The sequence below is a fragment of the Acyrthosiphon pisum genome, chromosome A1, assembly GCF_005508785.2.
Source record: "Acyrthosiphon pisum isolate AL4f chromosome A1, pea_aphid_22Mar2018_4r6ur, whole genome shotgun sequence".
Taxonomy (NCBI): Eukaryota; Metazoa; Arthropoda; class Insecta; order Hemiptera; family Aphididae; genus Acyrthosiphon; species Acyrthosiphon pisum.
The window spans coordinates 120810855-120834264 of record NC_042494.1 but is presented as its reverse complement, the minus strand read 5'-3'; the positions used below and the strand labels follow the sequence as shown (position 1 = coordinate 120834264).

Genomic DNA, 23410 nt, shown 5'->3' with positions numbered 1-23410 from the left:
TTAGATTTGAATGTTGACATATTTTAGAATCCAATGCAATTAGTAATGTTTTTAACAAAGTTTCCTACTAATAATATAATTATGCAACATAGTGGTGAAATTATGGAAAAATTATTTGGCACAAGACAAACATTGATAAACAAAAGTTCCCTCCGAGAGAACGAGTAATTTTTTCAAACCATTTTTAGAAATACTATTTAGTGTCTATTATAAAGTTAAAGGATTGTAATGGAAACATAAAAAAAAATCAATTTTTCTGAAATGTGTTCGACGATTTAATCAAAATATTAATTATGTTCTATTTTCTTTTTTTTTTTGCTCCAACCTCTAAGCATCTACACAGTTAAAGGTTGCATTCCATATTTCAGAAAGCTTACAGTTGAAACAGTGGTTAAATGTTGCATTTAACTATTTATAAGACGTGTATGTATAATTGTTATTATAAATAGGCAATAAAAGTTTCGAGTTTATAGTGGATTATGTAATTATATAAATACCAGGATTTGAATCAATATCCAATATCCAAAAAATACTAATAAATATTAAAATATAATTTAGATGCTAAAAAAATGTACTTCCGTAGTTTATAATATTTATACAATTGTATGTAGTTTGAACTTTGTAGTTTGTGCCATGAAGATTGAAACTATCTTCATTGATTGTACCTATATATACAAAGAGAGTAGGTATAGTAAAAAATCCCAAGTTTAAAAAAAGATTGATGAACAAAAAATTAATTGAAAAATATATAGGTACATAATGATATAACAATTAAGTATAGTTGTAGGTAGTGGAAAATTATTGTAAAAGCATTTCATATAGTATAATTTATCGTCACTTATAACAATCTATTTTTTTACTTTGGTGGAAATCGTGTTTTTTTTATAAATTTTACATTCTAATGTAACCTAACTAAAATATGAAAATCGAAAAAAAAACAATAATATTTCTAACTTTAAAAGGTGTAAATGAATGTCACATTGATGTAATATTATACAACTTGTTGCGTAGAATAATTAAACATCTATTTAAGTCGTCAATCGTATGTGTGTAGTGTATGACTGCACAATAAACTTGTATAATTCATTATCAGGTAAATTATATTATACAATAAATATTTCATGTACATACTTTTACACAAGTTTTCTGTCTATTGAAATACATAGATCTAGAGAAAAAAAACCAACAACCTATATATAATTATTATAATACAAAGCAAGGGCCACGTGAATGCCAATAAGAGTATTCTGTATATTTTCAGCGATACGTAATATTAATATCGGGCGAAAATATGTTATCAAACAGTCATGAATCAGTAACATAAACAACTGGACGGATACACTTAGACGGACGACAACAACGCGACTGAGATGAAATTTAATATAATTTTGAGTATAGTTCAGAAAAAATAAATAATAATAATAACAATAAATCGAAATTTTCATGCGACTTTTTAAGATAACACCATTTCAAGGTGGGATCTGAACAGTTCACAACGATCCATTTCACTGATACATTGGTAAATAACAAACTTAACTAATATTGGACGGTAAAAAATATATAAACTCAAAATCGGGACGTCACCAAACGGTCATTAATTACAAAATTAATTTAAGTAACGAAAATTATACAAAAAACACTTGTAGAAATAGACAATAGTATTACAACATTATCCTCAATTAGCACTATGGTCTTAAATAAATCAAGATAAATCCAAATTTAAATTTTTGGAAGAATGAAAAGTACAAAAAAATTTACAAAAACAATACAAATTGTATTTATCATAAATTACACGCTTATGCAGGGTTTAGGAGGTTTCAGAACGGTAAATAGGGAACATCTACATATTATACTTTGTTGTATCAGATATTCACGATTCAAGAATATCTGTTATAATATAATATATAATAAAAATGTATTTCATTTATATTCGTAAAATTCTAAAAAAACAATGTACATAAAAAATATCATGAAAAAAGTTCACAAATCGTAAGAACAAAATTAAATTTGGTTACACGACAAGTTAGGTACTATTATATTCACATTATATTATATTATGTATATTATAATATACATGCGACTTATAAACAATACTAACTTATGCTACACAATGTATAAAAGTATAATAATATTTTATTCATAAAAATTCCATGTATACTCTAGTTTTGAATAGTAAATCGAGTGGATGTGGTCAAGATTATTATTATAAATTCTATCAAAAGGTGATGGAATTCATAATAATCGTTCATTATCAGGTGATTGAGTGGAGAGGTCTCAAAAACAATAGGTTGTGATATGCCAATGTATTTTGTATAATATTGTTTTTTTTTTTTTTTTTAAATAATATAATTTATAGTCTTATATGAATACGATCGGGCACACCGCACACATAAACACACTCAAGCGCGTCATCAGTATTTTCGAAACTCGATCGCTTGTGTTGAGTTGAAAACAAAAAAAGAATGAAATTCGTATTAATAATGTGATTTTGCTAGTACACTCGATCGATGGAAAACGCTTCAATTGGATGGGCGACGGGCCCATTTATATGGTCGGATCGCGTGGCTATACATCAGCTGACAGGGTTGCGCTATTGGCCGGACACTGTACACTTTATAATGTTCGCCCACACCTTTGTAAAAAACTCGTTTTTTTTATTCGTCCATATTCGGCTAGTCGACAAATTCCCGAAAAGTGTATAAAAATAATAAACGTCGGAGAAAAATACGTTTGCTATTCTTAACGCTCTGTGTACCCACGTCCCACATAATATTATTATGCAGCAGAAATAATAATATCGATTGGTATCGTAGTCACCACTATGGTAGTGTAGACGACGATAGGATAGAATCAAGTTGACTTATCGTATCCTAAAAAGCGCAGTCCCGAGTGTGTATAGGACTCACCGGGTCACGCGGAGCTGCTCGTCCGGCGGAGTTTCCGATGGATTGATGTGGGTGTAAAAAAAAAAAAAACGGAGACTGGTCAACGGTGTCGGTCGGGGGTGGGAAATAAGGGACACATATGCCGATAGAGATAATAAGATACACACATAGTATTATTTCAAAGTATTTTGCGCGGAGTAGACGCACCCTGTGCGACGTATGTGTAAGACGTGGGTCCTATATATTATAATATAAACGTTACGGACAAACTAGGAAATAGAAAAATAATATAGGTACAACGCTCGAACGTTTTTGCCAACGTGAATTGTAATATTTCCCATATTATGGCATTGTTTCAGAGTATAAATTATGACGTGGAATAAAATAAATAATGATAGGCAAACATAATGATAATACGATTACCCGAAAACTCGGTAATCGATGATGTGCCGAATACGATTCACATTATACCACTCTATTAATTTATACACGAAATGGGTTTTACAGTGTTGAGAATAAATTACAAAAATGACATCTAGATCAAATACAGATAATGATCATTGTACATTATACATTTATCTAGGTACATGAAGATATACATTGATTTTAATTTCAACTAGATAATGAAAAAAAAATCATCTAATTTCTATCTAGATAATTTGGTAGATAAAATCATTTCTTTGCTATAGATTTAAATATTGTATTTCAATAAGTAAAGAAATAAAAAAAAAAATTGGACAAAACTATATAAATTAGACATTTTGAGCTTATACAATACAAATTATTGAGATTATTTAAAACATAGAATGACGTAATTTTAACATTATATTAAATATGTTCAGATCTTAAAAAATCCAAAGGTTAGCTAAATTACATATTCTGTGTAATTTTGGAATTACGAAGAAATGACAACACTCAAATTGGACGAAATCATGATTTTACTGTTTTTTTTTCTCATTTTTCGTAAGTTTTTACTTAAGTATTTATCTAAAGGTCATTAAGTTTATCCAGACAAGTAAATTTTTAATATAATATGATCATTAAACAATTGGCACAAAAGTTATGTAGATTAGATAATATGATAATATATGAGTAATTTGTATCCTAGTCAAGTTTGAACATTGGTCTTACAAGAGTATTTGTATTCTTTACACCATAGTAATATTACGTACATGACTTTGGTCATAAGACGACAAACAAAACGATGATAAATCATATACTAAATATTGGTCATTGATGACATACATCGCCCAGCGATATTTTTCTGTCGTGTACAATATCTCGACAATGCATTCATTTTCTTACGTTTATACCATTGTAATTGGGCGCAAGCTCAACCGGGTTCACTGTGTACTACATCCGATTTCATATTTTGCCCGTAACGTATTTTAGCGTTGTTTAAATTATTTGGTACAATGTCGTATTATTATAATATATTGATATATACCTTGACCAGAGTCGGTATTAACGACCATTAGGTCACTGCGTTGTTTAAATACAAATGTTTTAAATCGAAACGAGCCTTTAATCATAAATTCCCAAGCTTAATACACGCAATTCTGGCCGAGTGCTAATATATATATATATTATAAAGATACAATTAGTAAAGTATTATAAATAAATGAACAGCCACTGGACTAACCTATTGAGGTGTAAAAACATAATTAGTTTGAAATCATCATATTATTAGTTATACATTTTACGTTATATATTATAGGAACTATAACGCTCGACATAGACATTTATATATAATATAATTATATAATTTTACATATAATACAACTGACTAGATTAAGTTTTGAGATAAACTTTAAATATTATACTATACGATTGAGTATTTGGACGTATTTAGATTTATTTACACAAGTTATATGTACACGGACTCGAAGGTATTTGTAATCCGCCAAGAACAACTCTCGACGAATTTCACGATCAACATAATATTATTATGTATTTATGTACTTCTTACTTAAATTGATTTTACGGAACGCAGGCACGTCACAAAAGTAAAACGACGGAAACTATAAAATAATCATAATAATCATAATGAAAAAAGCGTTGGAAATAAATAATCGAAAGGAAGTAAGTGTTAAAGTGTACCACCTACACTGTTTGTTTATACGGTGTATCCTACATCTAAGATAAACACAACAAACTTATGATGTTTGTCTTTCAGAAACAAAGTTTTGATTTCAATAAATTACTTTCTAGTTAACTTTTTCCCCAGAACAGTTCCTACTGACACCGGGCGGTCTGTTCCCACTCGCGTTTGACACATTATTTAAATATCAAACAACAGTAAGCATTATAATATCCCGACATCACCGTAATATCATAATGTTTAACTACCCGCGACGGCATGACTGTTGCAGTTCTCGATCTTCGAATTGCGTCGCATATTATATGTAGGTACCTATTATGAAGTGAAAATATTAAATCGTGAAATTGATTATGCGACGTAGAACATCTCCATATTATTCGTATTGGTTTTTGTGTATTTTCCGTTGCCAAAATAATTATCGACTGATAAACTTCAGAACTTTCGAGATACTGTTTCATATTAATATTATAATTTCGGAAATAACCAACCCTCGACGTCGAGAAATCGTGGTAATAATTTTTATCTAATCGTAAAATGTTAATTTTGTACGCCGCGGGTTTGGGGTAAACACTCTCTCTTTCACACACATATGTATGCATGATATATATGTATTATAATCGATTTACACAGAGTAGGTACCTACACTTTGGCCAAACATATTGACTATAATTCACACTCACATAATACCATATATAATATTATGTAATAATTTATACACTTGCATTTTATTTGGCTGGTCGATTAACGTTTAGTTTACAATCTATTTATTATCGTCACATAACCCATGATATTATAGTAACGGACCGATTATGATTGTTGTTAAATAACACAAACAACATTTTTCAGGGATCGCCCGGTACATGAGTGTATAGATGTTTATATTATATACGATGATAGCATGTTATTATACCTATTATATTTACATTTATAGGTATTTGTAATAATATAAATATTGAGTGCAGTGGTGGTCGAAGCACACATCATAACGTCGACCTGTCATAACGCGGTAAAGCAATTTTCAGTTTTTATTATTTTACCACGTCAGTTTTGTTTACACTACAAATCGGTTAGGGTTTTAAAATTATTGCATGGAGAAAGAATAATAATAATAATAATAATAATAATATACTATATCATATTATATCGACGGGGTTGGCGTAAGTATAATACGTAATACACCTCCTCCCCATAAAATTAGTTCTCTAGTTCTGCACGTTGCTGCGAGTAAAATGACAGCACCCAGATAACGGTTAATACGCAGCATTTGAAAATTTCTCGGATCCCGTTTTTAATGTGAATTGCTCGTCAAAAATCATTATGTGTTTCAGTCGAACCGTTCACGTGTTAAGCCGGTCGACGCGTAAAATGTCGAAAAAACCAATATTATGGTCCGTTACGGATAAAAGACTGACCTGCAGTGTTGAGATTCATCACTGCAGGTTTTGGAAAATGTCTATTATTATAGCGTCAGAATCCAAAATATAGTCTCAAGTTTAAAAAATACCAATCACACAAGAAGATCAAAAACAACATTAGCAGAATACTTTTGTTAAATATTAACAGACTCGATATCGAATACAATATACTCCGTCGGTTGTATTGGATAAGAAAATAAAAATCAATCTGTTTTGCTTTGTAGGTATGGTGAAGAATAAATAACACATCATTAGGATCATTTGAATTTTTAGAGATTGAAAATTTCAGTCGATTTTTTCGTTTGATTTTGAACGCGTGATTTCTCCATTGCATGTCATTTGAAGTTATTTTGTCGTTCCAAAAATCGTAAGAAAACAGCCGTAAACTTCGACAGTGATGTTGGAAGAAAATAAAAATATACTCAAACGTAAATCTAAAGTCATACACACACACTCACACACAATCACATTCATAATCATATAAACACTAACGTATACACACACAAACGCACTATAATAAGTGTCGTTGTAGTTACTGGGAGACGGTGGCAGTGGCGGCGGCGGACGCCAAGCCGCAATCTTCTGGTGAGCAATTATCGGTATTCGGCGGTGGCGATTCGGCGGAGTTACCGTTACCAGTGCAGCCACCGCCGCCGCCGTCCGCGCCGTTTCCTAACAAACGTTGTTCAACAAGGTACTCGTCGTCGTTGTTGTTGTTGTTGTAGCTGTTGTTGACGGTAACCGCGGTCACCGAAGACGCCACCGCCGCTGACTTGACGACAGCGAAGGCCTTACCGCAATGTTTACTCGGAACGTCTTCGGCCGTGTACTCGGACTGATTGCCATAAGCGTACGCCATTTCGGCCACGCGCGAGTCGACTGACGATGAGCCGCCACTCGAGTGGTCGGCGGCCACCGGTTGCAGCTGGTGCGGTGGTGGTTGGACGGCCACGGATGCGGTCGGCCTACGGTCCACCGTCAGGTCCACCTGGGTCTGGCTGCTGGGTTCGAGCACGGCCGGATTGATAGTGGCCGGGCCGCCGTCGCCGTTGGCCAACAGGGACGCCTCCCGGAATTCGCGACGCAACATTTCGGCCTCCATGTCGAACTCGTCGTCGTCGTACTCGTAGTCCATCGATTTGGCTGCTGCTTCGGCCGCAGCGGCAGCGGCAGCCGTCGCCGCCGCCACTTCACTAGCCGATGCCATACAAACGCCCTGCAGCACACGTCGATAATTACACATTTATAATATTACAATATATTATTAATCATTAATTTATAATATAATATATTATTAATCATTAATTTATCATTTTTTATTGTACGCATTAATGCATTATTGTTGGCACTGTTATAATTATTATGAGCCCACCACCACCTGTTGTGGTAGATCTAGAGGTTTTTCAATCAGGAAGCGCATTAATTTCCAAAGTGTGACGTATACTGTGTGGCCGTGAGAAGAGAGGAGAGCACTACTGAATAATGCACCATATAATTAGAATTTTTGTGTCTCTGGAGTTTGGATAAGGAAAAATACCTGGCATCGCTTGAAACCATGTATGAAGTACAACATAATATATTTACCCAATTTTCAAACCGTAAAAAAAATGCTAGATAGGAATCTTGTAGACTATTGTACTATGAAAAGTAGACTAGTTATTCGTTTTAATGGCAACAGTTAATAATATACATACCTATGTACCTATTATTATCATAACCACATAGATAATTTGTATTGTGTGGCAAGGGCTGGAAGTGAGCTATTTCAGTCGTGGGTGACATGTGTGTAAATAAACTCTAAGACTGGCCATTTTCAATTGTTTTAAAAATAAAAAATAAAATAAATATATTTTTTACCAAAAAGTTTAATTAAATCAAATAACAAAATATATCTAGTCCTTGTTTCTGTGAGTCCAATAAAAAACATATTTATGATATATTTATCATCCTGAGAGATGTCACAAAGGGTGAATCCTCGCGGGACACTCTGTATACAACACATCTATATTACGCGTTTTTGAGTTTTTCAATACAAAGTGATGGTGTTGGTAAACGTAATAAAAAAAAACGAAATTGCAACTACTGTTAACAGCCACAGACTGTAAATAGAATATTATACAAGAAAATCGATTAGATTCTAAATTGTAATTTGTAAACGCTTTTTTTCTAGATGTTAACACTATATTTACAACACAATGCCCGCTTATATATAATAATATACATGGCTTATGTGGCTGTGTCGATACAGCGTTTGGTACAAGTATAATTAGTTGCGCGGATATTTCAAAATTCAAATTATATAATATTTATATCTGAAACGTTTAAAATTCGAGTAGGTAGGTACTGAATAAAATATTAGACGGGCCGCCTCTTAGTTAATGTTTCACAAAAGTAGGTATTAATACATTACCTACTTGTTCCATGCGTGTTATACCTAAAAATGTTTCGACAACTTAGTATATTTAGTATGGAAATGTGGTTCATTACTCTAACGGCAGTGCTCATTTATTTCAAAATAATTAGCTTAGGAATTTTAATATTTTACGTTTTATAATTTTATTTTGTCATTTAAAATGTTTAAATAATTTTAACATTTTATTTAAACCATAAAATCTATTCAATATAAAAAAAACACAATAATAATTTTCAAAATTTTCTAAAAATGTCTGATTTATATAAACTTATTTATAAAATTCTTCATAATAATACTATTAAAAAAAAAAAAAACACACACGCTAATAACTATTGTTGTTGAAACGTTTCCTTGACCAATAAAAAAAAATAATTTTCACAAGATAAAAATGTTATTACTTCGAATATATAATATTTGACTGTAAGTGTTGAAAAATATAGTATGTATGTTATGTAGAGTGTAGACAACTAAACTAAAATACGAGTAGTAGGTAATGGTATGTAGATATTATATTCTTTATTTCTGTACAAACTGAAAAGCGAGGGTTCTATAGGTTTTAAAATAGAAGGTATCTCTTTTTTCCTACGTCCATTAACATTTTTGCGAATAAAAGGAGTGTTGCAAGAGTTTCATAAGCTTCTCTATAAAGTGAAAATTTGACACATCAAAACAGTGAAACAGAAAATCAGTACCGAGAAAACAGAATAAAAACGTAGAAGAATAATGAATAAGTGTTCAATATTATGAGCTAGTATCAGATTTTTTGTAAATCCATTGACTGACTAATGGTGGTAGCTGTTTTTACTGCCAAATTGTAAGTCTTCCTCCTTAGTGGCTCAGTTAAATCCTGTATCAAGCTTATTTAAATAAATCTTATATGTGCGTCTTACTTGTACCTAAATGAGTTATGACTGCAAATACATCACCTACATAATAACAGTCAGTATCTATACATTAAATTAGTATATTTCTAGCATAATTAATGATACTCAAATCAATTTTTGATGTGAAATATCTAAAGCTTTTAAAATAAATAATACATTTTTTTTAAAAAAAATCTGAATATTTTGTTTTTGATTATGCCAGGATTATTTTCTTTAATAAGCTATCCCTTCAGCTTTCATGCTATAGGTACAAAATAATTTCGACGGCTCACTTTTTTTTCAAACAAATATTCAAAAACTCTAAATATACAATTCTATAAATTTTAATTAAAATATGAAAAAATGTGCTAAGTAAAATTATTTTATTCAATTCAATATAATCCAAATTGTGGATTTAAGTGACATCAAACAAACATATTATTTGGACTAAAGAAAAAATAAACTAATGCAGTAATGTTTAAAAATCCTTAACGACCTATTAATTTAAAACTGGTAGGTAGACGATTATTGTATTAAAACAATTTAAGATTATGTAAAACGTATACAAATAATAAAACAGCAAAAGGCCAATGGTAGAATAATATTTTTAAGCCTTAAGGGTTCATTATAATGAAATAGGTTCATATTTTGTTGATGACTTTATGCCAGCCGATATTTAACTTCAAATGTTTGCTGAATATTATATAGACAAGACTCATTATTTCCACCACATATTTGGGCAGTTAAATACTTGCAACTCATCATCATCTACATTCTACACTAACAATGAATGTCTGCGAATCATTTTCCAGTAAATGTAATTCAGAACTTTACCATCCACATACTCAAATTTTCGGCCTCATTAAAATTCTCACCGATTTCCAATACAATCACCGATACATACCTACATTAAACTATCAAGTATAAATAATATACGATATACGTCACCGAATTACCTCTCAAATAAGTCAAAGAACATATCAAATACAAGTCGCTTTGAATCAGTACAAAGAAAGAACTTCATTCATCAAATTAGTTGCATACTAACACAAATAAAAATAATCTGTTATAAAAACAGTGAATTTTAACTTTTTTTTTATCAGATATTATTATTTCCAGTTTATTTCATCTTCATTTGACTAAAAACGTAATTTCAATCAACCTGGTGATAAATACAACCTCTTAATGAATTTTTTTAATGTTATTTACCTATATAATATATCTGTAAAAAATGTTTATATATATTTTTTTTATCATTGATTAACTAGAATAACATTTGCATAATGCAGTTGTTCATGAATTAACTTTAACGATGATATAATGAGTATTATACCTATATTGAAATGTATTTTTATGAAGTAATTTTATTAAGTATATTATAATGCAATAAAATTTATAAACGAGAAATATTTGTTAAGTAAATTTCATTGTAAATTTAAATTAAATTATGTTCAACTTTTATTTTTTTATCTTGATTATACACCACTGTAAATGTATAAACTATGCATTAGGTACCTATGCGGTGATTAATTTTTTTCTTTGGTACAGATTCTTATTATTATTTCTAAAACTTTAAAAGTTACTATAAATCATATTAATACAATTTTTTGAAAAGAGTTATATTACTTGTGCTCGAGACACTATTTGGCAGTATTTCTGTGGAACTATAAGTGTTGAACATGGATGCACCCTAATATAAAAAATGAGCATTAAATAGGCAAGCACACAATATAATAAAATTGCTTTTTACTTTCATAAGTAGCCCACTATGGTTATACAAATTAAATTAAATTAGTATTATGAAAAAGAAACGGACAGTAATTAGATATCCCACATTTAATTTTAAACGCCTCTAAACGTGACTTGGATGAGAATTAAATAGCTATGTACACGCACAAAATATTTAAAAGTGCAAAAAAAAAAAACACGTTATGGTATAATACGTTGTATCAACAACGATGATGGGTGGATAATATTAATGAACGCTTGTTCTACTTCTTCTCGCAAAATATCGCAAAAACTGAATAAACGTCTGAATTTTGATTGAATGGCTTGAAACTAATTTATAGCGCAAAAACAATAGTTATACCTGTACTTGATGGTTATTTTTTTATTTTAATTTACCATTAAACGTTGGTACTTGGTAGTCAAATCAGCGTGTAATGCAGATTAGAGCCAAAACAGTGTACACGCAGGAATTTAATTCTTGGTGTACGGCCAATTGTTATAATAATTTATTATTCAAATCGAAAAATGTTGTGACTTAAGAATTAAACGAAGAAAAAAACTCAATTTTATTATGAATTCAAATGAGGGGAAATCTGTATCTACCTATATATAAAGTGTAATAATTTCAACAAAGTGCATTTGATAAGTAAAACATTTCGCTGACGTATGAAGGAATGAGGTTTTTATCGATCGCCGTGTATCAGAATATGAGACAGCTTACGCTAAAGTATAACTGGAAAACGCATCATTACGATCCGATTAACACGTGGTGGGTTAAATAAATGAATTAATGGGCGTGAGAGATTAAAAATAAGTTAATGATCGCTGAATCACGTTTAATTTAATTATATCAACGCGTATTTAGGTATTATGTGTGTTCAAAGAAACAACGATACATTTTAAAAATTCATATCTATAATGCTATTATAATATTGAGGTTTGCATTTTAATACATTTTCATTTTATTGACATGAATACACGATGATATGATTCAAGCTGTAATTAATGTGTTTCAAGACACTTTCAAGTATAAACTTTTACTACCAACGGTTTTCTTTTACCGGCTGTTAATCTTGTTTTGAGATATTTGATTACATCGATATGTTTTTGGTCACCTACCACTGACTATTGTATCGTTTTATTGTCTTAAACATTCATAATCAATATAACTTATCAGTATAATCTAAAAATTGTACATCGACGGATATTTTAATCGACTTGGTCTCGATTATCAGTAATTGTTTAACGTGATCCGCGTACTCACATAGAGAGAGATATTCTTTATACGCAATATTTATTATAATAATATTAATGTTAGGTATATCTTTTAATTTTTAATGTGTTATACTTTTATGTGCAAGACGAGATATATACTGAAATAAGTAATTTAAAAAAAAAGTGGGTGAGTGGATGTCGTTCTGCTCTGTATAATGGATGGTATTAAATTTGAATTCAATGATATAATATCATTGTATACGAAAAACGATTCTGAGCGGTCACGGTTTGTCAGTGTGGATATTTTATATTATATTTATATTGTTATTTTTTATTATTAATTCGGTAGCCGGTAAGTTTAATTAATATCCTTCAAATTTTAATATAAAATAACTAGGTATAAAAAAAAACTGTATTTTTATATTTTTGAGTTTTTTTTGGTTACAGAATACCATACTTACGTGGAACCTTGTTTTAAAACTTTGATCCTGAGCTGCTTAGCCCATCAAATAAAATTGTATTGATGTTTATGGAAAAAAAACTAGAAAAATTGAAATTTGAAATGGTCTCAGTAATCAGCTCAAAACAACTCAACATATTTTGAACATTTAATCAAGTATTGGAATTCATAAAATAAAAATATGATATAAATTTCAAGTGTCTATGGCTATTCGTTTTTGAATTGCAACAAAATAAGGAAATCGCTACATGAGAAATTGAGTGAATTAAAATCTGAGGTCTAATTATAATGTGCCTATATATGATACACATATGCGACACGATCTCATCTAGAAATTAGAATTAAATTAAAATATACATAAATCTAAACAATGAGTTGGATTAAAAATTATATACCCATATGATATAGTACTAAAATAGGCAATAATATAAACAGCAATAACGGGTACTATATTATCATACATCTAAATCGTGTGAATAATGTCTCAGAGATGTTAAATAAAAATAAGACGCAAGACGACACGACTTTTTTCTTCCATAAGTCAGCCGCGTGAAAACATTAGGGATATTATTATTTAACAGTGCTTGTAGGTGTATATATATAAAATACACAAAAAGATAGAGATTCGCGACAACAAAACGCTTGTCTTTTCACTTTAAAAGTTGAAAGTACATGGTCGTTCTACACCGGTAAAAAGTCATATCGAATAGATAACGAAAAAAAAAAATTTACACGCCTAAAGCATAGTATAACTTTCGTCTTGTTCACGACTAAAGTCTAAAACTTGCAAGTCTTAACTGATTTACTTTCGCCCTGTACATAATAAATTATACTAGAACGGCATAGCGTGCTCGCTTTTTTTGTCCCCTCTGACCTTTGCCTTTACGTGTCTTAGAGCACAGTCCACCGCAAAAGCATAATATACGCATACCTGCCTGTATTAACTGACCTAAACACTAAGTAAAGGCATGCACATCAAGAACATACCACGGATACCACGTGTAACCGGGACATATAAAACCTGAAGACCTTTGCGCCGTCGGTCGGTGTAATATGTATGTATCCCACGTGTAGTTGTATAGGTAGATACAAAACGGGGACGATCGAAGCTCGTGTAATGTGCAACGTGGATATAATGATAAATTTCGAAAAAAGGGTTAATCTCGGCTAATACATAACATTATTCATTAAAAGTATTAATAACTCGAATAAAACTCGCATCGAGTATACTATAAGCTAATTATAACAAACCGCTTTAACATGATATACTGAATATGCCAACATTGGTATTATTGGTTTTTAATATGAGTCCAAGAATAGTTACCGAAGATTTTAGAACTAGTCCCATAGAAATAATTCTCAACATAAGGAGAATAATGCCCCTCAGTATAAAACCGAAACTAGCAGTGAAATTTGTCAGAAATAATATGTTGCTTCGTATAGCTCTTTCGAGTAAAATGATTCAACCAATATTTTTAAGATGATGAAATAATTTTGAACAGCATTATATATTTACAGAATATGTTAATTATACACTTCCATGGTGCCTAAAAATACATACTAACCTTGGTTTCGCAATAAATCTTCCCAATTATTCTACGTACCCTCTAGCTTATACAACAGTTTTGAAAAATACTATCCCTTTATAGTTTATACCCACTGCGTCAAAATATACTCCGAATACGATGCTATTCCATAACGGATGGAAAACCATAATATTTGCGATGAAGAAACAGTAACATTTAGTATTACTTTACAATGTTCCATATTATCAATTGAAGCATTTGCAATTAACAAAGCACTAGAAATTGTTCATGATAAAGTTTTCCAAGAACTTCACTATTCTAAATTTCTAAGTGACTCCTTAAACGCATTAGTTACCTTAGAGTATGGGCACGTATGAACCTTTAGATTCAGCTAAACTTAAACAAAAACATATTGCTATATATTACAAGGTAACTCCGTTAGATCTATGTGGATCCCTGGACATTCTTCGATAGATGGCAATGAAAAAACTGACTATCACGCCTAGCAAGCTTCCTCATCTCTTTTCTCGTTCCATAACTTTCCAAGACCTCAAAAAACAAATCAAACATCACTAATCTTCTCATATTTTAAATAAATTGGCGTAAACAAAACACAAAATTTCAGAAGATAAAATCTTCAATCTTCCATTTGTCCCCTTCCTTAAAAAAAAAAAAAAACATTAACCGAAACTCTACCATACAAGAATCGATAATACAAGGATAAACTCATGAATATCTGATGGAAAGATAGGAGATACCGACATGTCTTACATGTGGCCGATACCCTTAAAGTTCAGTATGTCATGACTGGCTACAGAATGCAGCTAGTAGCCAGAGCCACCTAAAGAATTCTACTGACTCTCATAGAATTACTTGGCCTAGACTAGACTTCCTCAACCATACACATATTTACAATCTAATCCAAACAAATTATATAATATAAATAAATATTAACCTTATATGTATTTAACCAGTTAAAACTAATTTTAACACGTGTAATGAAAACTAACAGCCATTACCGTGTTTGCTACGGGTCTTTCTTCATAATAATGATATATACATATAACGAAAAAAAGGAGTTTAGGTATCGTAGATTAGATTTGGTCTCTATAATATATGTTTTGCACAAGCAGGAAATTGTAATAAATCATGTTTATGTAAAAACGCATTAAATAATTCATTTTTCATTAAATTGCGGAAATATTTTTTGCGGAACCCTTCCTGCGGATCCCCTGTCCAATATTACAGACTACCGAGCTACAGTGCGCAAGGACGGGTATCCGTCGCCGTGAAACAATTATTAATAATATTCACGTAAAACTGCGTGGACCAACATCAAAACATTCATTCATTGTTTTAGTAAATAGGGGGAAAAAAAAAACTAAAAACAAAAACCTGCTGAAAATTCCAACCAATAGCTGTTCCGTGCAAATTCGATTTGCATTACGGGCCTGTGAAACTATATTATATTATATATACCTAAAGCCTAGAGATAGTGTAAACTTCAAAATAGCTAGACATTTTCAGCGGGAATAGTACTATATTATATTATAATACATTGTAAAACCTTTTTGTAATTGTTCGTGATGTCTGATAATTTTTATTTTTATTTTCGTGTTGATTCTTTTTTTTTTTTTTTTTGGATTATGAATAGGACACGATTCGCACGCGCAACTATGGCGTTGGCCACACACAGCAACGACATGTTAATAATACACCCGTATATGGATTATAATGACACGGTAATGTTGTTATTATAATGTACGCACCTAATATTATGCAGTATTTACTCGGTATTATTATAACAATAAAATAATAATAATAATATAAATTGTTGTACAGCATAATTAATTACCGGCACTCTTTCCTCGGTCTCCACGATCAGATGGTTGTTTTTCATCGTCAACGTGATAATGCTCCCGTTCAGGTTCGTTTTGTTCGTGTCTCCAAAACGATTGTTGGGTGGACTATTGTACAACAGCGGTGGCAGTGGCGCGGAAGCACCGTTCGCCGCAGCATAGCAACACACCGCCGCCGACGCCACATCGTCAGGCATCAGAACGGAATACTGCGATTCGCTGGTCTTAAGCTGGGTCCAAAACACAAAACACAATAATATTATAATATCATGAATTATTATTATTATCATATCATTATTTTCAATGTGTGACACACGACCGGAACGAAGCACGTTTCTTTCGTATTCGTTTGATTTCTATGCTCGTTTGTTTACATGCAGACGTGAATTATATTAAAATAATTATTTATAATATTATACTTTATATCACACGTATATTATATTATCATTACTACTTATGTATTATGATGCGTTTTAATTATTATTATTATATACATTTTTAATAATTCATTTCTTTAAAGTTTATGTTTGAGTATTTTTGTAGCTTGTTAAATGTAGTAATCAAAATAATAACAATAATACATAATATGAATTTGATCGTGAACAATTTTATTATTCTAATTTTATTCTACCGACAATTTTCTGATAGCATCCTTTTCAGGTAACAATACGATGCTAAGTCAAGAAATTTGATTGATAAGATATTAATATTATAAAATGATTCATTAGAATTTAGCATACATTAATACATAAGTATAAAGCAGGGCTTGAAACCGATATTGAATACCGATTTTGAATACCGGTTAGTACCGTTATTAACCTAAATCAATATCGGAACTGAAAGCAAATAAAAAAAACCAATATCGGTAATCAAAACCGAAATTGAAATCGGAAAAAAATAAAAACCGACATTCCAAACCAAAAACGAAATCTGAAATAATAAATACTAATAACCGTAACCGAAATCAAAAAATAATATATTCGGTTTCAAAACCTGGTATAATGTACATGACGTAGGTAGGTAAATTAGGTAAAGATACAACACTAATAAAAATAAAATATAACTGCAATAATAATATGACAAAAAAATAGGAAAAATAAATATTTATACCTACATATGGTATAAGTGTATAACAGTAAAAAAAAAAAAAATCATTTAAAACGGCAAAAGGGACAAAAAAGGTATAATGATAAAGTAAGGACGGTTGAGAAAACCCGAAGGCAACGGTGACTGGCAGATATAGTGCCCGGTGGTGGCACGTAATGTTCTAACATTTTGGCTGAAATAAAAAAAAGTATCGTGTCGTCATCGTTGTCCGTTCACTATTTTTTCCCACAATTATTAACTTCTATTGCATAAAATTAAAAATCTTTCAACTATGTTCTAATTCATTGATAAGTAACAGGGATTTCATCCTGATAAGTCACCTGTATCATCGATGTACATCTAACATATCTTAGCTATCAGCAAGCTTTGAATCAAGTAATCAAGTTGATGTCATCACTACTGATGTATTAAAAAAGGCCTTCAATACAGCTAGCAAAACACGATATTTAAATAATGAATTAATGCGTTCAGGTATTGGAAACCCACTACTATCATAGTATCATGGCTTAAACCCTAAAACATTTGTAACTATTTTTGGTACCCTTCCGAACTTTTTGAGTGATCTATTTTGTCTGTTCATAACTTTAACTCCAACTGGCTTACAAAAATACAATTTCTGTTATTTTCTGATGATATAAAGATATTTTTCGGATGAAAACACCATCTGATTCCACTATACTCTAGAAAGAGTTAAATATCATTAATGATTGGATTTTACACTTGTGTCTGTCCTTAAATTCAGTGTAATATACTAATAGATCTAATGCTCAGATTTTGTATCAAAATAAATCCATAAAAAGTATTTTAAGTTGCCAAAAAAAAGTCAAAAAAGCATTTATTCAATTTAATTTAAAAAATATAAATTTATATTACACATCAAATAAAATATTAAAAAATGAATTTACGACCATATAATTGGCAAAGTTAATTTTTTAAAACTCCTATTGGGTGCTAATATATTTTTATGCATGGAAAACACATCAACTGATGTAATTGGTGCATATATATCATATAAACTTCACCATTAATTTCCTCTAAGTTGTGTTTTGCTTCCTTTTCCTTAAATCGTAAATACAACTGTAATTATGGTCATTAAATTGTAGATAAACTACAATTTCGGCACAATAACGATAGTTATTTTATCATTCATCCGTTTATTACTAGGGTTTTCGCTGGTTTTATAATTTCTGGCAATAATAATATAGTCTCAAGTATAAAAGTATAATAAACATAAAAATATGTTACATTTTCATGAAAATTATGTAAAAATTAAGCAAAAAAATCAAAATAAAGTTTACTTCATTGAAATCAAAATGATTTAAAACGTATTTATATTTAAGACTTATCTTTCTATTACACTCCCATCCAAAGAAGCATTTGCTACAAAATCCGAGCCCTACAGTAATATCTTTATACAGAATATTCTACTCGCGTCATACATTTTAGCTTCGTCAAGGGATCTCAAATCATACGTTTTGTTATTATAAAACTTATTATTTAAAACACAAAACGTTTTAAATCAATTAACTAATGTCTCCGCTCTTTGTATTTACAGCTTGTTGTATCGAACGATGTATAGTATTGTGGCCAGCATGTACAATTTAAGATAATTTACGCCACGAACAAGTCAATACACATTTTTGAATTATTCTGCTTTTACCCTAAATATTCAATATACTCCTCCATCGATTAGTTATAAACATTTCAAAATTAGCTGTTTGTCACAAATGAGGGTTAGGTTAGAGGTCTATTTGTTTTATATACTTAATCTCAAAATGTCACTTAATGGGAAGAAACTCCTCGCGGCTATTCCCTTTAAAATTTCATTTCACTTCTCTTAAATTCAGACTTGGTTTTACGTACAGTATTCATAAATCTTTCAAATTCCTCCAGAACTGTAACACAAATCACGCTTTTACACTTTCACAGCTGTGACAACCAGTGACAAACCATGAGCAATTTTTTTTTAGACTTCCCATTGTACCATATTGGGTTTAACCATCTAGTTTAGAATGTACATCTTGTAGATCTATTATCTGTATAATTATAGACTCACGAAAGTTGTCTATGCTTTATTAAATATTTTATTTTGATAGTATCTAATATTATGTCGGATATATATTAACACATACACTCGTAAATGATTTAAAATATAAAAAAGTTCAGACAGTTTTAAGCTTATGCATAAATCCTAAAAAATATGAGTTAAAAAAAAGTATATTATCTGATAAAGTACAGACAATAATATATTTTATACTGTTTTTAATGATTTCATATTCAATGGCCTTGCTACCGTCCAAATAAAACTGTAGTAGTGTGAAACGCGCAATCCGTATTATACACTTATACCTAATACTCAAAAGGCAGTAGGTGAATACAAATTTACACACGATAGACCGTTTACAAGTAAGTACTCATCATATTACTAAAATATAATAATCAATTCATTTTTTACAAACTAATATTATAATATTGTATACGCGTTTATAATATATTGTATTAAATTAATGGTTGGAACAATTTTTTTTAAATTTACTTTTTACATACTTGAAAATCGAATTTTTAATTGTGTATAAAATACATATTTTATAATATACGATAAAAAACATTTGCTGGTTGTTTAAATATTAATACATTTTACCTACATAAAAGTTGTATTGTGTATTTTATTAAAAAGCTTACTTCATATCATTCGGAATTTAAAATGCATGTGTGTTACACTTTTACATGGTTGCATAAGCAAAGTTTGGATTAGGATATGAGAGTGTTCAACGATTTGCTAAAATACCCGTGTGGTCACCCATCTGAATATATTATATACAATTTGTCTGGTACTACAATGACAAAGATAACATCTTGTAAAACTATGCTAATAATACATTTTAATTTAAATGGTTTAAAATATTTTTATTGAGTAATTAGTTATATAATTATTAAAATGTTTTTATTTTTAAATATTAACTAAAAAAAAAATGTCCGTTACAAATAAAGTATTTTAGTATTTATATTTTAAATTGATTAGGAAAATAATATATTGTATTCTACAATATCATTTAGTATAATACTATACACATACACTATGTATATATCTATAGTATGTAACGGGGAAAGTTGAAAATCGGGAATTCATCATAATGCCTTAGTTCAGTGGTCGAGGTAGAACTGGAAAAACTACATTTGAGAAAACAGAGAAATTTAAACGAAAATAATCATTACATTATAATATTATCTATCCAATAACTATAGAAATTGGCGGATCAGTGGATAAACCAGAGCTTAAAACCGTTTACCGGTTTTTCACGAAAACCGTTAAAAACCGTAAATTTTGCGAACCCTAAACCAGTTATCTAATTTATCTGCAGTTTGGAAAGCGGATACCGGTAACCGATTAACAAAAGTTTATAAATTCATATCCCAAAAACCAATTATCGACATTTCTGAAAATCGTTATTTTAGCGATACCCGGTAACCAGTACAATGAGGAAAAAAAACTTTGTTCCAATTTCCAATTATTTATTTCTATTTCAGTTTATAGTTTTTATAATTTATTTAGTAGAAAAATATTCTCTTTATCAGTATAAAGAGATCTGTTTATTTATGATATAATTGTACAGAAAATAGTAAATACATACATGTCATACGGGCAATGCCGTAATGGTATACCGTTTATGCATATTATAAAATAATATATAGGTATATAGTATGTGCCAGAAGTCCTGTATCACCCTTAGTATTTCCGTTGAAAATAAATATATTTAAATGCAATTTTTTTACAGTAATAAGTATGGAAATTCGTATGCTTTAACAATGCATTTTTTATTTCCCTCTTAAATTGTGTTAATTTAACGTTCTGAAGTATTTGATAAAAACGATTCATATTACACTCAATGGACATTCTATATAAAATGTATTAAGTATAAAATATTATAAACCCTTTTAAGGGGATTCCACCTGTTTATATTCTGTCATGGTCTAACACATGCGCAAACATAGTATTGTAGACGCAGACGTGTTTTTTTACCAAACATACCTACCAATTTATCTAATCAAGCGATAAGAATTCTATATACCAGATTTGAATTCGTCGAATGTCTACTTAAAATTGACTTTCTCTAAATTTTTGATATCATTCCCCCCCAAATCCTAAAAATGACAGATTAATAAAAGGTATTTGAAAATTTTTCTTAGTTCAATTTTATGTAGATGTTAAAATCTAAAAATCCATAATTTGTGGGAAAGTCGGATTTCAAGTAGACTAGACAACAAATTAAAATCTGTTTTCTTATCACTTCATTATATCAATTGGTATGTTTGGCAAAGAACCCGTCTAAAATCCTATGTCGCGCGAGTGTTAGACAAAAACAAAAAATCACGTTATCGAATCCCTTTAATTTAAATATTATTTCACAATACTGACTAGGTTCTTGATAACTTCATGATTATTGTTATGGACAATAGGCATATTATATATATTTTTTTAAATTAAAAATGGTTTAATTGTTTTTTATTTTTATTTTAAAACTATTTATATATATTTTAATAGAAAAAATGTTTTTTATAAATATTGATGTTATACAATTAATATGTCTTAGATATTGTAGATTTAGTTTTAAAAAAGTGCTCAATAATATGTGACACTTGTAATGCTTTTATGATTTTTGTTTATTTTTTTTTTATTAAAATTTATTTTATTAAGTACTCTAATATAATTATATACATTACATTATTCATGAATCATAATAGTACCTCTAAGTTCTAACCACCCATTCCCAAACCGAGTTATTATTATAAATATATTATATATTAATAAATAAAATAATGGTTATGATTATTGAATATATTTTTTTTTACTTTAACTATAAACAATTACACAATTTATCAGTATAAAAAAATATGTTACGGCCTACGGGCAAAAAACCCGATCAGTTTGACGATGCAAAAATTATGTATAGGTACAGTTTAATATTTGCTACAATCACCAGAAATATTGTACTTTGTACAATGAGCAGAATTCAATCAAATTATTATTTTTTTTAAATAATGGACATACATGTTGGGTAGTATTATGTAAAAATAATTCCATAAATTGTAAAATATCGAAACATGTGAGTACCGAACTTTTGTAAAAGCAAAATACATCACTCAGCATCTAAAAAACAATATTTTGACAAATAATTTTATAATATATTTATACAATATACATAATGTGTGATGTATGCCACCGCCATATACAATAGAGAGAGAATTTAAATGGCCAATTCAATTCACAGATAAAATCGTATTGACATTGCACCACTTTTATTGTCGTCGGTGGCAGCTCGCTGACTCCATTAACGATAGCCGTCAATATATTGTAACAGTAAAAATAATCTAATTTATCACTATCAGAAAAGGTTTATCCCAGGGCTTAAAACCATTTCCAAAATTATAGGTAATCGGCTCCGCCAGGAGCCGACATTTTTTTAAGAATTGGTTACCAGTTATCTTGTTCTGAGATGTGCCGTTTACCGGTTACCGGTTACCTTACACCACAATAAAAAAGTGATTACCAGTTACCGATTTTTAACGATTTCCAAAATATTTAAATAACTGCTTACTAATTTTAAGCGGTTTAAATACCGCTTTTCACATCACATTTTTCCGTTTTTTTTATCAACTATGAATTATTTATAATGATGTGTTTACACTTTTCATTAGGTCATTAAATGAGTTACTGTGCCTTCGATAATTCAGCGCTGCTGTAACGCTTGGTCATGACTGCAGCAACTTTAAATTGTCATTTTTTAATTCAGCGCAAAACTACGCTGCTTGTGATAGATAGCGGTTTTTAATTTCATC

General features: G+C 30.0%; 1 protein-coding gene across 1 annotated transcript in view; it reads right to left on the bottom strand.

Moving 5' to 3' along the window:
• Positions 1-2299: 2299 nt before the first annotated feature.
• Positions 2300-23410, bottom strand: part of LOC103307633 — a 28679-nt gene continuing 7568 nt past the window's right edge. Inside the window, exons 5-6 of the mRNA XM_008182355.3 lie at positions 16462-16695; positions 2300-7617 (exon numbers count right to left, since the gene is read on the bottom strand). Coding sequence (XP_008180577.1) covers positions 6934-7617; positions 16462-16695 — 918 coding nt within the window. The 3' untranslated portion in view covers positions 2300-6933. The remainder of the gene's footprint in view (positions 7618-16461; positions 16696-23410) is intronic.